General features: G+C 42.6%; 1 protein-coding gene across 1 annotated transcript; it reads left to right on the top strand.

Moving 5' to 3' along the window:
• Positions 1-5,075: 5,075 nt before the first annotated feature.
• IL36B (interleukin 36 beta) lies at positions 5,076-8,326 on the top strand. The gene is given in 3 exon segments (XM_054476594.1): positions 5,076-5,175; positions 7,151-7,290; positions 8,114-8,326. Coding segments are annotated over 3 exon segments (417 nt in total). The 5' UTR covers positions 5,076-5,111.
• Positions 8,327-15,282: the final 6,956 nt, after the last annotated feature.

Here is a 15,282-nt window from a genome sequence, read left to right as displayed (position 1 = left end):
GGGAGGCCAAGGCAGGCAGATCATTTGAGGTCAGGAATTCAAGACCAGGCTGGCCAACATGGCAAAACTCATCTCTACAAAAAAAATACAAAAATTAGCCAGGTGTGGTGGTGCATGCCTGTAATCCCAGGTACTTGGGAGGCTGAGACAGGAGAATCGCTTGAACCTGGGTGGGGTGGAGGTTTCAGTGAGCCAAGATCGCCCCACTGCATTCCAGCCTGGGCGACAGAGCAAAAGAAAAAAAAAAGAATCAAAGAGTGCAAAATTACAAACAACAGAGCCCTGCCCATTTCTTCCCCCACCAAATCCCATTCGTCTGAGGCAACCACTTCCCTTCTTTTACCCCAATCCTCTGATCCAGTCAGAAAAGGCATTGTCTATGCCAGACACACAGCTTCATCCTGGGAATCTTCACATCCCCTCCCTGGGTGAAGCCATTATTCCATCACTCTTGGAATTGCCTTCTTCTTAATCTATTTCTCTTTCTAACTCATTTATTTATCTAACCCATTTATTTACCATCAAGTCATCTAGGTATAAACATCAAAATATTTTTCTGTTTTTTCCTTTTCTTCTTCTTTAATTTCTACTTTCGATGTTGCTCTATTCACTTGCTTTTTTTCTCACTGGATATCAGGTCCTCTAACAACATCCCTGCCAAACTTCACAACTTTCTTGTTATTATTATTATTTTTTTTTTTCAGAAGAGCTTCTCAAGATGGTGGGCATAGGTGAATGGATCATGTTCCCCTACCAGTGCTGAGATGCTGGGGGCCAAGAAAAAGCATAGGAAAGGCAGAGTTCTGGCAGCAATGGCTTTGGGTTTGCAGAGGGAGGGGTTCCCACAGTTTCTGGTACAGTCTGATTTCCTTTTATTCAGTACACAGTGTGTGTAGTTTCTTGAACAGTGTGACTGACCATCAGTGTCACCCTGTCTGTCTTCATCATGAAGAGCTCTCAGGACCTGAATAGCTCCCAGATTCAAATTCTTTTCATGGTTGGACATCCTATCACTTGACCCATTGATCCCTTGGGGAAAATCTCATGGTTCCAACCCTTCTGCCAACCACTGGCTTCTTTGCACGGAGTCATGAGAGCCTTCAGTCTTCCACACTTTAAGTGTCTAAAAGTTCTGAGTTGGGGTGGGAGTTTCTGCCAAGTTCTTCCAAGGAATGTGACCCCACAGTTTCTTTAGGCTCTGCTGGTGCTGGGAAGGTTAGAGCCTTGTCTATATCTCTAGAGTACACCACACTTCAGTAAAATCACATCAGGGTCTCCCTGAACTCCCTCACCACACACTGCCCTGGCCAAGGAGCCAAGGTGAGCCTGTGGGCCTCTAGGTGCGCCAGTCATCCAGATGGGGGCAAAGCTCCCAGCCTCACTGCCTGTTTGAGTGATTCTCTTGGGAGGCTCCATCCTGGATATGTGATAGGAGAGCATCCCCTGGCCCTTCTCCATGAGGAGGTCAAGAACTCACCTCTCACCTTTCCTACAAGCATCCCAAGTGATTCCTTTCCTACAAAGCATCCCACTCCCTTTCTCTCTTCCCTGTCTTCCTCTTATTCATGAGATACTACATACATTTATTTGTTTATCAAAAAATATTTGTTAGTTCCCATAAGAGGTCAGCACCATTCCCGCCACTGAGCACATAGTTTTCTGGCCTCAAGACAAAACATGTTCCCTGGCCCCACAGAACTGGCATTTTGGTAGTGGAGATAATAAATAAACAAATAAATAGATAAATACATTTTCCAAAACCATGGAAACATGCATTTTATGAAGAAAATAATTGAGCAAAATAAGGGGCTAGGATATGGGTGAGGGACACTTGGAGATAGGCTGGCTGGGGAATACCTTATTGAGAAGTTGGCTTTTTTGCATATGCATGGAAGAAGCAAGGGAGTGGACCACATGTTGACCTGGGGAAGCCTGTTCCTTCAGAGGAACAGGAAAAACTCCCTGCAGGCGAAGATAAGCTTGCAGGGCAAGAAAATCAGCAGAATCCAGTACATCCAGAGCAGGGAAGTCAGATGGGCAGGGATAGAAGGCAGCAGAAAGATAAAGAGGACCCAGATCATGTGGGCTTGGTGAGGGCTTTGGTTATTATTTGGGGCATAAAGCAAAGCTATTAGAGGGTTCTGTGCAAGACAGTCATACGACTTTATTTACATCTTTGATTCTGGTCACTGCTAGGTGGACATCTGACTCTAGAGAGGTAAGAACAGAAGCAAGGAGACTATTGCAATGCTCCAGAAGATAGAGTCAGTGGTGGATTTCAGAGAGCAGAACCACAAAGAGTGATTGGGAGTAGGACTGACCAATAATATTCGATTTCGAGAATAATGATTTTCTTTCATAGCCAACATTAAAGCTGAGTCTGATTCCTAATTCAGAGTTAGGAAGCCACAAGACCTCCAAGTTCTCTCCTCTGCTCTCCTGGACACATTATAAATTTTTCAGTATCCACAACTGAATGCAAGACTGTGTTCCAGCTAGTGCAGCATGCAGGAGACTATGACCCAGGGGAGGCATGTCACATAATCATTAAGAATAGAGAGACTTGGCTTCTAACTTGGCTAGATTTCTTAGTAGCTGTATGACTTTGGGCACATTCTGTCATCCCTCAGAGTCGCTGTTTTCTTACATGAGAAATAAAATTAATGGCCCCTAAAGAGTTGTGTGTGGGACAGGCGCAGTGGCTCACGCCTGTAATCCTAGCACTTTGGGAGGCCAAGGCGGGTGGATTGCCTGAGCTCAGGAGTTCGAGACCAGCTTGGGCAACACAGTGAAACCCCTTCTCTACTAAAATATAAAATACAAAAAATTATCCCAGTGTGGTGGTGAGTGCCTGTAGTTCCAGCTACTCGGGAGGCTGAGGCAGGAGAATCACTTGAACCTGAGAGATGGAAGTTGCAGTGAGCCAAGATCGTGCCACTGCATTCCAGCCTGGCAACAGAGCAAGAGCAAGACTCCATCTCCAAAAAAAATAAGAGTAGTGTGTGAAGATTAAAAGGTTACTCAGGTAAAGCTCTTACAACTTTAGCAGAAACAGAATAAGCTCTCAATATTTGTACAATATAAATATGACACAGTGGGTGTGTAAAACTCCTGCAAGGAATACTGTGATTGGCCTAACATCAGATGCAAACACAGCAATGGCTTCATGCAGTTTAGTGGGTCAAGAGAGCCACACCTCTGCCTCCAAGGGAGACATACCTCTGCCTCCAAGGAAGACCAGTAAAGGCATTCTCCTCAACTCAGCATCTGGCCTAATCTGCATTTCCTCATTGCTGTTTTCTGATGTTGGCTCTGCTCTTGTTAATCAGGAAGCACAGACCAGTCATGTTGGTGTTGCTCCACTGTCACTCCTCCAGAGCCTCAAGAGACCTATGGGCCGTATCAGCTTTCTTGCCAAGATGAACACACCCAGGAGCAGGAAAAAATGCTCTTTCCTTGGTCATTAAGGGGCCTGGGAGTCCTGGACCAGCTTTTCAGAACACTTACATGCAGCTAGAGCCTGGACTTTGAAACTAGGGACAAGAGCATCTCTTGCTAAAGGTAACTTCTGCTGCTCAGAACCCAGGTATGGGGAACTTCTTTCACATCTCTGTGTTTAGCCTTAAGGTGCCTCTGGGAGTCTTGCCAAAGGTATAGAGTACTGAAGGAGCCAGGGCTGCTTACAAGGGTGCAGGTTGGACATCTGCTTACCCACTGTGTAGGGACAACTATTGAATCAGACATCAGGGATCCTGAGAGAAGGAGGGTCGTGAACAACTGCTTCTCATTGTGGAGCATCTGTGATATTCTTGGGGACTGTTCTGGTGCCCTAACTAGAAAACCAGAGGCAGATGACCCCAATAGTCAAAGCACCTTGTGGGGCCCATCAGTGGCCATGTGCAGGATCCTTACATATGTCTCTTTGGATGAGGAATGGAGGAAGATGGGCTCAGTGAGGCAGGTTAGCTACCAATTACTTAGGAGTGTTCAGCTTCAAGTCAGGAAAAGTGGTGATTAACCTGCTGTATGGAGGGCTAAAATGGAGATACACACACACACACACACACACACACACACACACACACAGAGAGACACACACACACTCTCTCTCTCTCCCTCCTTCCTCTCAACCCAGAGACTTAGAGCACTAGAAGGTGCCTGTGGTGATGTGTTGGAACCTCCTAACAATCCCAGATGCGATGAATGGAAAGCATGCCAAGACCATCACAGCCTAGAGAAGCAGGACTATGCCAGCCACAGCAGAGATGGGAGCTTCCATTTAGGGTTTTCTGGCCTTGAAATGTGCTGTACCCATCCTTATTCTCAAATATGCATCTGGGAGAGGCTCTCAGGGCAGCTCTCTCTAAAGAATTTTTACAGTAAAATTTTAGGGGGAGAGGAGAAAAAAGCATAACATTTTTCTTCTCTCCTTCTCTCACATGGCCAACTGTTAACAGCCTCCTCACCACCATCTGATCTATCTTGTTCTCTTCACAAAAGGCTCTGAAGACATCATGAACCTACAACGTAAGTGGTGAATTGCAAATCAGCTTGGAAATATCTCCACCTGACCTCATCAAAGACAATAGGATGGAAGGACCCCTATTATTTGTTAAGCTATAAATGTGTTTGCTCTTGCTAAAACACTCAGTTCATAAAACGGCCTTTGAAACTCTCAGGGCACCTAGCTCTTTTATTATTATCTGTATTTAGAATTGCTTGTTTATTTTGATGAGAGGATTTTAAAAAACAACATACGGATAACTAATTTAAATATTATGGGGTTTTGTTTTCACCCAGACATTTTATCATTCGGAAGAAGACGAGTCACTAATAGCCCTAGAAAAATGTGAATCCTGGAACTGTAACTGCACGTAGATCCTTTCAGATGCTTCGATTCACAAACTAGTCCCTGCCCTATTTCCCCTCCATTTATCGTTATAGCCACTACTTCTCAAAGCAATGAGACTCTCTCCAGAAACTCAAAAGCCATTAATACCAGGATGCAACTGGAGTCCTGAAGTTGATAACCTCACGTGTATTTTGTGCATTTTTGTCATCTGGCAGGGGAGGCAGCACCCAAATCCTATGCTATTCGTGATTCTCGACAGATGGTGTGGGTCCTAAGTGGAAATTCTTTAATAGCAGCTCCTCTTAGCCACAGCGTTAAGCCTGGTGAGTGACAATCAAACCCACTGTTGCTTCTTGAGGTGATGCCAGCTTCACCAGGAATGAGGCTGAGCTTGCACACAAGCCTGGCCCTGGACCTCGCCCACTTCTAGGCACCAGCCCAACAGCCACAGGAAGGTCAAGTGAGAAAGGACACTATGATTCTCTTCCACAAAGGAAATCCCATATCTAGAAATGAGGGTGTGAAGGGTTGACAGCTCCTCTTACCAAAAGAAAATATCTTCAGATTAGAAGGGCTTATCCATTCAAACAACAGCTAACCTTCTCCTTGGAGTTTCTCTCCTTCAGGTTCCAACCATTGCTACCTATGTCCTCAGATTCAAACTCCATCATCTTTCCACCACCAAACCTACACAGCTTTCTAAGTTGGCATCCTCTTTTCTAATAATGGGGAAATATTCCTTTCTCCCATCAAAAGTCAGTCCATCTCAGCTTCTTTCCCTGTATCCAGAACTTCAATGTTTAATTCCTCTCTTCCCTGCAAATTCCACCTTTGTTTACTGGACCCTTTCTATCATTGTCAGACATGCTGTAACCTTCTCTTGATTCCCACATTTTCCTCCTACCAACACATTTTCTTATGCCAATCATAGCAAAACTTCATGAGAACTGGCTGCATAATTTGCAGTCTAACATCTGGATTACTCTGCCTACTCCCCCCAACCTTCTATTTCACCCATGACCTTCAAATACTCAAACCCAAAGGACACTTCTTGGTCCCCATGCTATTTGGCCCTCAGCTCACTAGTGTAATGGACAATTTCCTTCTTGAATACTCTACATCTTCTCCCTTTTTTTTTTTTTTTTTCAACGGAGTCTCACTCTGTCACCCAGGCTGGAGTACAATGGCACGATCTCAGCTCACTGCAACCTCCACCTCCCAGGTTTCAAGCAATTCTCCTGCCTCAGCCTCCCGAGTAGCTGGGATTACAGGTGCCCACCACTGTGCCTGGCTAATTTTTGTATTTTTAATAGAGATGGGGTTTCACCATATTGTTCAGGCTGGTCTCGAACTCCTGACCTCATGATCCACCCACCTCGGCCTCCCAAAGTGCTGGGATTACAGGCGTGAGCCACCGCCCCTGGCCCATCTTCTCCTTCTATTAGAACATTACTTCTCATGAGGTTTGCTGGCTCCTCTTTTGCATTTTCCTTTATGACTTTCCTTTGTCTCTGAAATCTCCAAATGATGGCGTTCCTCAGAGCTCAGCCAGTCATCATTTACAAGCCCTGTGAATGGGTAATGAGCTGATCTTTTGGATTGATCAATCACCCCTATACTCATTCACTCTGCCGTTAACACTTCCAACACAGATCTCCTCTCTCAATAGTTTACCCATGTCCTCTTGAGGTCCTCTCAGATACCTCTAACTTCATGTATCCCAAGTGGAACTATGGATCTGTCTTCTCAAAACCGCTAACATTCTCTGTTAGTGGCACTTCTGTCCACTCCATTTCCTCGAGCCGGAAATACAGGAGACATCCTTGATTCCTCCTTTCCCTCACTCTCTATCCAATCCATTAGCAAAGACTGGTAGGTCTACGTGCAAAACATGCCTGATTTCTAAGATAACATCATCTCTTGCCTGGACCACTGCCATCACATTCTCACTACCCACCTCTCACTTTATTTGGGTAGCCCCCATCCCATCTCATATTGTGGCCCATGAGATAGAAGCTCCCCACTTTTATCTCATGGGCCACATCTTAAGCATATGACCATATTTTGCTGCAAGGGTGGTAGGAAATTTTACTTCTTTTTGGGAAGCAATATGTCCTGGTGACAACTGGGGTTCTGTTATTAAGGAAGAAAAACAAAATAGGTTTGAGGAGGGTGATGGAGGGTCTCTGCCACATGGCTAATGGGAGGAGCCTGTCACTATTCCCTACCTGGGAGGAGTAACTGAGTGTCAGACCAGAAAGATTGAAACATCTTCTCCATTTTCCTTTGTGTTTCCAGTCACTCTTCATTTAATACCCTGTAGAGACACAGAATTCAGTGATAAGGAAAAGGGTAATATGGTTTACCTGGGAATCAAGGGAAAAGATCTCTGTCTCTTCTGTGCAGAAATTCAGGGCAAGCCTACTTTGTAGCTTAAGGTGAGTGATTGTGCAGCTAATGAGAGAAGTACTGTCAAATGGACTTTCTATTTCATTTAATATGTTATTGAATAAAAATAATATTCTTGCAACCCTGGATTATTCAATGTAAGGAAATAATTCTGACCTGGCTGATCCCCAAATCTATAAATGCTGCCTTTGGAATGGATATAACACTTCTTTTAATGTCAGAGCATAGATTCTCTGAAAGATAGAAAATACACTCACAGGAATGTTTCAGAAAAGCCAAAGAACAGTATTTTCTCCATTCTCAGTCCTGATTAACCGCCTTCTGGAAATCCTCTAAGACAACAGGATGCTTTCACTACACTGAAGGCGACTGCACAGCAGAGGAGACAAAAAGATTTTGAAGGTGGTTATAGTCTGTGTACCATAAACACATAAATCTTACCAAGGCAATATTGTAGTTATGAAGCTAATTCTTCTGCTATTGTTGGAAGTTGTAATGCATAAGCCCACTTGGAGGTTGAGAATGCAGCAAGACTGGCCTGAATCTGCAGACAAATGCATACCAAAAGCACCAAGAAAAAGATTTAAACCTCCCTCTGTTCCAGGGAAGACAGTGATGTTTCAAAGAGTCAGAGCACCTTGTGTCAGAGGATCCTGGGGTGGAGCCAGGCTATGGGAACCCAGTGAGTTCCCCTTTTTAACAGTCTAATGCCCTGCTTCATCTGCCTTTGTCCCTAGCCTCTGTCCCTTCCTTTGGGGGCAGCATTCCCTCTCCTGTTACACACTCAGAGCTGAGTTACTTTAGCTTTCTCCTCCTACCCTCCTCTCTAACAAGCCTCTTTTCCACTCCCAGGAGAAAAATGTCATGGACCTGTATATGGAGAAGAAAGCACAGAAGCCCTTTCTCTTTTTCCACAATAAAGAAGCCTCCACTTCTGTCTTTCAGTCAGTCTCTTACCCTGGCTGGTTCATAGCCACCTCCTCCACATCAGGACAGCCCATCTTTCTCACCCAGGAGAGAGGCATAACTAATAACACTAACTTCTACTTAGATTCTGTGAAATAAATTCAGCCTAGGTTGTGGGTGGCTGGTTCCAGGATAGAGAATCAAGTTGTCAGAGTCATCTTAACAGATCATTATGCGACTGAGTTCACTAGCAGTTCAGCTCATCCATAGCTTACCTCATTCTTACCATCCAAAAGCCACCTCTTCCTCCAAACCTCCATTTCTGTACCAAGACCCTCACTTGAATGTCACTATCCCAAGATGAAACCTGAAAATCACTTTCCATTCTTTCTTGATTTTACCCCACCATCCACTCAGCTGCCATGCCCAGTTTAGTCAACTCCCCAAATGCTGCTTCATGCAACCCTCCATTCCTATTCCTTTTGCCAACCCATGATGTAGAGGTGCTGATTCATGACATTTTTGTTCATACAACTTTTTCAATAAAAGAATACAATGCATTAATTTTTTGCATGTTTATTATAAACGTTATAATATTTGCCCCAATGATAAAGCCAAAGAATGAGATGAATGTGGAATTAAAGGTTTGCATGTCTTCACAATCGTAATGAATTCTTAATGTCATTCGTTAATAATTTGACACACAGTGTATACACTTAACCCTTGAACAACACGATTTTTAACTGCACAAGTCCACTTAAACACTGATTTTTTTCAATAAAAGTTACACCAAATGTCCTTGCTTCTCCTGTCTCCCCCTCTAACTCCTCTGCCTCTTCTGCCTCTCTACCCCCGAGACAGCAAAAACAACCCCTCCTCTTTCTTCTCCTCAGTCAATGTGAAGATAATGAGGATAAAGATTGTTATGATGATCCACTTCCACTTAATGAATAATAAATATGTTTTCTCTTCCTTACGAGTTTCTTAATAGTATTTTCTTTCCTCTAGCCTACTTCATTGTAAGAATACATTATATAATACATACAACATACAAAATGTGTTAAATGACTGTTTATGTTATTGGCAAGGCTTCTGGTCAACAGCAGGTTATTAGTTAAGTTTTTCAGAAGTCAACAGTTATACATGAATTTTTGACTGTACTGCTACCCCCATGCTGTTCAAGGCTCAACTGTACTTTAGTTAAGATCAATTGCTAACCATGGTGAATGTAAACCAATCCATATTTTAAAAAATCATTTATATTGGTTTTAATTTCTTTCAGACAGCTTCTAGAACTGAATGTTGTTTGTTTTTACTTTATAAAGTCGCTGGAAGAAGAAGCATCAGCTATGATACTTTCTTGTTATTATTCATATTTTCTGGAATTTTGTTAGTATACATTCAATCTACCGCTCCTCTATAGGGATACTTTTAAGCCAGTTGTCCATTTTGTGAGGATTATTTTAATTAAAGTTTGTAATATAATCTGCAAATCCACTAACCAAGTACATGTAGACTGCAATAAATATACCATAATATCCTGAGCATGAACATGAGCATAACAGGCTGTCTTCTCTCAAGAGACCTTGTCCTTCTTTGCACATGACAAACAGGCATATTGGGTCTTGCAATGGGTACCCACTGCTAAATTCCAATTTCTCAGCCAGGCATAATTTGTCCCCAAACCTATGCTTCTGGCATTATCTCTTATTGCTTCAGTGCCCCCATTCTCTTTGGGATACTCCTTGAACCCCACCTTACATGCTGTTAGCAGGCCTTTTGCTCCAGTCATTGCTGTGCAACCAACTTTGAGACAGTGTAACCTGGCAGTGTATTATCTCAGCAACATTGAACATTTCTCTCTTCCAGCTTCAGGGCTCCCAAGATAACATAGGGAAGGACATTTGCTGGAACCTAGTTGGAATTCACACATGCATAAACCTGGATGTGAGAGGGAGCTGCTCCATGGGAACCCTTGACCAATGGGGAATGGGAGTGGGTGAGGAGCATCTTCTCTTATCCATCCCACAGGTGGACAATTCTGAGATGTGTTCATTCTTCACGGTTCCTCAGAGGATCCCAGCAGTATTGAGACATAATCATCCATGGCAGGGCTAAGTTCAAGAATACATCTTGAATTGACTTCTCTCATTTCCCTGTTTCAATTTCCCCAGTCCCTTCTCATGTTCCCTAGGGTCATTTGTCATCATCTTGCATGCAAACCCTTGTCTCAGGCTCTGCTTTCTGGTATAAACCTAGCTAAGACAGATTCTATCAAAACCAACTTCTTTTCTCCACTAGCCACCTCCAACATGTTGGATTTCTTCCCTCTATGTTCCTGCTCATGCCTTTGCACACATCTCAAACACTTCCATTGCTGCCTATGTCTTACTAACATCCTAAATCCCTTCCAGTTGTTTAGGGGACTCTCCTCATCTTCCCAACCGAAGGCAACATCTTATCTTCTGCGAGGTCCATAGCATTTTTGCCTTCTCATGGAACATTTATTTTCTTAGGCTTTTTGCTATAGCTTCTTCTCCTTGTCTTGGCCCATTTTCTCTCTTGTCCTCAACCAAATTCTAGGCACATAGAGGCAGAAATTTGTCTCTTTCATTTATGCACTCCCTTTAGATACCAAATCTTCCCTCCCTCTTAGCAGTTTCTCAGAATGCACTGTTGAAGCAAATTAATTTTCATTTCATGTATTAGCATCTTCCCATTAATACCAAAGTGTGTCAGGGAGAATCTTGCATTATATCAGGGCAGTCCTCAACTTCAAGAAGGGTCCAAGGAACTGGAAAGCTTCTCACAGAATATGGAGAGGAAAAACACAGAAAGGCTGCTTAGAAATTTCCCTGTCTCAATTCTTTCTCCTCTTCCCCATATGCCAATACGGCCCCAGGGGCATGTGATGATACAAGGGCAGCCACTCGGGAGGAGATGGCTGCAGAAATGAAACATAACCAAGAGTATCCCCAGGAGCTTCTATCCTCTGCCTCCCTCTTGGAGGGCTCGGTGCACAGTCTCAGTGTTTGCATTTTGTCCAAGCCTTTACCCACATGTATTTATGCATATGCACAACAGCATAGGGGCACAAGAGAAGGAGCCCAGGGAAATTCACCATTGCAAATGTTTTCTCTGACAAGGTTATGACTAAGCACAAATGGCCTCAAGGATGGCCATGAGAGACTTGCAACAATGTACTTGCATACATAGTACATAGGTTTTCTGAGAAGGGCTGCAAAGAATGTGAGTTCTGTAAATAGCTAAATGTACAGAAAGAATCTATAGGAAGATGGTGATGAAAAACGCAGTGTAATCCTGGACTGTGCTTATAACTATCAGCTTCCCAGCTATCCCAGGGGCACTGAACATGAGCAAGAGATAGACAGCCAGCCCACCTTACATCACACCACTTGTGCCCTCTGCCAGAGGAGTGAGAACATTGTGATGGTGAAGGAGGAAGAAGAGGAGGAGAAACCACAGAAAGACTCAAGAGGTGTCCTCAAATATTTTATTTGCTCTCCTGGATCAAGAGCTATGATGTTCTTTGCTTAAATCTAAGAACCACAGGAGAAGGCACGGGACAACAGATTTCTGTTCAATCAGTATCAAAAGGCACTTCCCAAACAATGTGGATTTCCTAAACCTTGCAAGGAGGTAGGCTAATTCCTTGTCTATCTGTAGTATGGAAAAAATAAGGCCAACATACACACACACACACACACACGAAATAGAATATTGATAAATGGAGAAAGAGCACGAACAGTGTTATTCCCCCTGTTCCAGTCTCTGAAGCACTAGTTCCTATGACCGTTTTTTTCCAGCCTGTGAGATACTCTAATATTCAAGGAGGTGTTGATGCTTTTGTTGCTTTCTTAAGCAAGAGTCACAGTCCTCAGGCCCAGGACTACTGAATGGTGGGTTTTTCACAGGGTGGTAGAGAGGGAGTTTACCCTTGTGACACTCAAAGACAGTTTGTTCCCTTAATCTCTTCCATTCAGAAACCTGAATGAATGCAAGTCCATTTCAGAGATCCCTACACGCTTCTACCTATCCTTTCTCTTCAATTTCCATCAGCATGCATATCTGCCCTGTCCTTCCCTCAACTTCAGTTTCCTTTATTCTTCAGAAGAGAAAATGTAAAAAGCTCTATAAGCTTGCAACTGAGAATCTTTGTCTCTCACTTAGGTCAATAAGTTTATTTTAACATTGTTGATGATCTAATGTGAATTAGGGGCAAGAAAACAACACTTGGATTATCAATAAGAAAGAAGGGGAGATAAATATGCAGTTAAAGAACTGATTAGTTAACTACCTTACTAGTTTGAGTCACTTACAAGTAGAATATTTCTGATTATAAAAAGAATACTTCAAAGTCAACTCTAGGCCGTATGGTTGGGAAGTGAATAAACTACATGGAAACCCATAATGTCATTCCCTTAATGGTCGTCTCCTTAACTAAGGATGCAATTAAAAATGAGACAGAGACTAGCGAAGACTGTGCAGCTGACAGAGTGCCACCTCCCAATATCTAATAGCAACCATCAAAAGATCAAAAACCATACACTGATGTTCTCTATTGTTTGTACAGTTTAGCAGGTTAAATTTTGCAGATTACAGCTCTAGTTCTCTAAAATCAGTTTTATCTATGCCTATAATAGCAGTGTGGCCATAATAAAAGCCACATCTAACTGACCAAGGCCAAAGCCACTAGCAATGGCTTCTCCAAACTCACCGTGTAGTTTGAACCCCAAACAACAAAGCTTGTGTTTATCTCAAAGGAAGTGTCAGGATCAATAATCTGAATTATTCAACAAATATGTTTTGAGCACCTATGCTGTTCTAAGTGCTGGGGACATAGCAGTAAACAAAAAGGGGAAAATATGGCCATCCTTATGGAACTGACATTAAATGTTGAAGGTTTGTAGGTAACAGTCCCTCCTTCCAATCGCCATCCACGTTCAAACATTTAGAAACTATGTTGATGCCAAAATCAAAATCATAGCAGTGCCTTTAGTATTGTTACAGCTGGATTAGGGAAGTGAGGAGTGCCTCTTAGTCTTTTGGGGCCTCAATCTAGACTTTTGGGGCCAAAACCATGCCCACCAACTCTAATTTCATTTTCTCCAGCCACTGCAATAATCCATCACTCTTCAGCAGTATCAAGTGAGTAAGACTGAGTGGAAGGCAAACTCCAAGCTGCTCCAGGCAGCTTCAGTGTAGAATCTGCCCTTTTAGCCCCTACTCAATTGGTGGTTTAGCAAATGTCCACATCTTGCTAAGCCTAGGAGATACTTCTCCTTTCCTGCAGGTAGAAAGAAGTGAAAGAGTTCCTTTCAACATCACCATCTCAGGAAGAAGGACAAAGTTTTCTCACCCATGTGGACCAACATAGGAATGCCAGGAATGCTGTAGAAATAAGAGGAGGAAGATTCCCATCTCTACAATCTTTGAGTGGGTTTGGTATCAAGGAAATGCTACAAATGGAATAAGTTGCAGAACTTTTTCTCTTTTCTTGGGTTCTGGAGAGTTTGTAAAACAAGGACACTATGTATTTTTAAAGAGTTGGTAAATCATACCTGCAAAGCTAGAGAAGGTCGGAGTCTTTTTAGGAGCAGATTTGGACTACATAGCCTGTAGATGTGTTTTGTCCAGTCCTTAGAGTGTTTTTTAAAAAATTGTAAAGTCAAGGTTTTCATGAAAAAATGGGAAGATCAGACAACATTGCTCCTGAATTCCCACAGAGCAACAAGCTACTAGAGCTCAATCTGTTATTTCTTTTCTTGATGTATAGGAGTTAAGTCCTATGGAAGAAACAGCAGAATTATTCAAAATTATTTACATAATATGCAATTATTCACTAGAGCATGAGCAGTGAAACGCTTTGTTTAGTATGTATAACTTAAAAGGAACACATACAATTAAAAGTAATTGAAAGACATTTCTTCTTAAAAATTCTATAATCTTACACTGGTAAAATTAACTAGTTTTTCCCATGTAATCAAGTCTATATGATATTATTTTTATAGTATATTACTTTTCTTCATCCATTTGCCTTTAACTCCCATGTGGGCTGCTCTTTATCTACCATGGGCAGAACCATGTATTTCCATTCCTATGTAATGGGATCCCAATGAGTCGTTTTCTCCCAAAAGATGCAGCAACAAAAAGTTAGGGATTATAGCCATGGAAAAGACAGTCAGTTGTTTCTTACAATGGAATAGTAATAGTCTAGACCTCCTACTGTAGGCACCAAGTAGCCACCCTGGGTATCCACTCTTTCATCCACTGATTTGCTCAGCACAACACCTATTTATTGTATCAGAAAATTTTCAAGCATACAGAACTTAACGAGGACCACAGCATTTGAGAAACACAGCCTCTGCTAAAGTTACTTTCTTCACATGCTGTTTACACTTTTCACTTTTAAAAACGTTAATTTTTCAGTTATTAATACATCGACACATTCATCTTGAAATAAAGTTAAAATATACCAGATAAATCCAAATTCTTTCCCCCCAGATCCTAGTTTCTCTTTCTCCACCCCAATGGTAACCACTGTTATGAACTGGTGTCACTCTGGCTATTTCTTATGCATTTACATACTCATAGGCTCCATTGGAAGCACACAATGTTGTTTTATGTGTACCCCTGTGCATCTGTATGTATGGGTCCATGTGCCTGCATGTTTCTCTAACTGAAATAATAAAATACATATTTTTCTCCAACTCACTTTTTTTTTTTCTCGAGACAGAGTCTCACTCTGTCACCCAGGCTGGAGCACAGTGGTGCAATCTCAGCTTACTTCAATGTCCGCCTCCCAGGTTCAAGCCTCAGCCTCCCAAGTAGCTGGGATTACAGGCACCCGCCACCATGCCTGGCTAATTTTTATATTTCTACTACAGATAGGGTTTCACCATGTTGGCCAGGCTGGTCTTGAACTCCTGACTTCAAGTGATCCACCTGCCTCAGCTTCCCAAAGCACTGGGATTACAGGTGTGAGCTACTGCGCCCAGCCCAACTCATTTTTTCACTGAACAATGTGTTCAAATATCTGTCTACATTGGCATGGATGGCTGTCTCATTCCTTTACAACTGCTGCAGAGCACCCA

The sequence above is a fragment of the Pongo pygmaeus genome, chromosome 12 (assembly GCF_028885625.2).
Source record: "Pongo pygmaeus isolate AG05252 chromosome 12, NHGRI_mPonPyg2-v2.0_pri, whole genome shotgun sequence".
NCBI lineage: Eukaryota > Metazoa > Chordata > Mammalia > Primates > Hominidae > Pongo > Pongo pygmaeus.
Note: the sequence above shows the minus strand (reverse complement) of the source record. Positions and strands in the feature narration are given on the sequence as shown.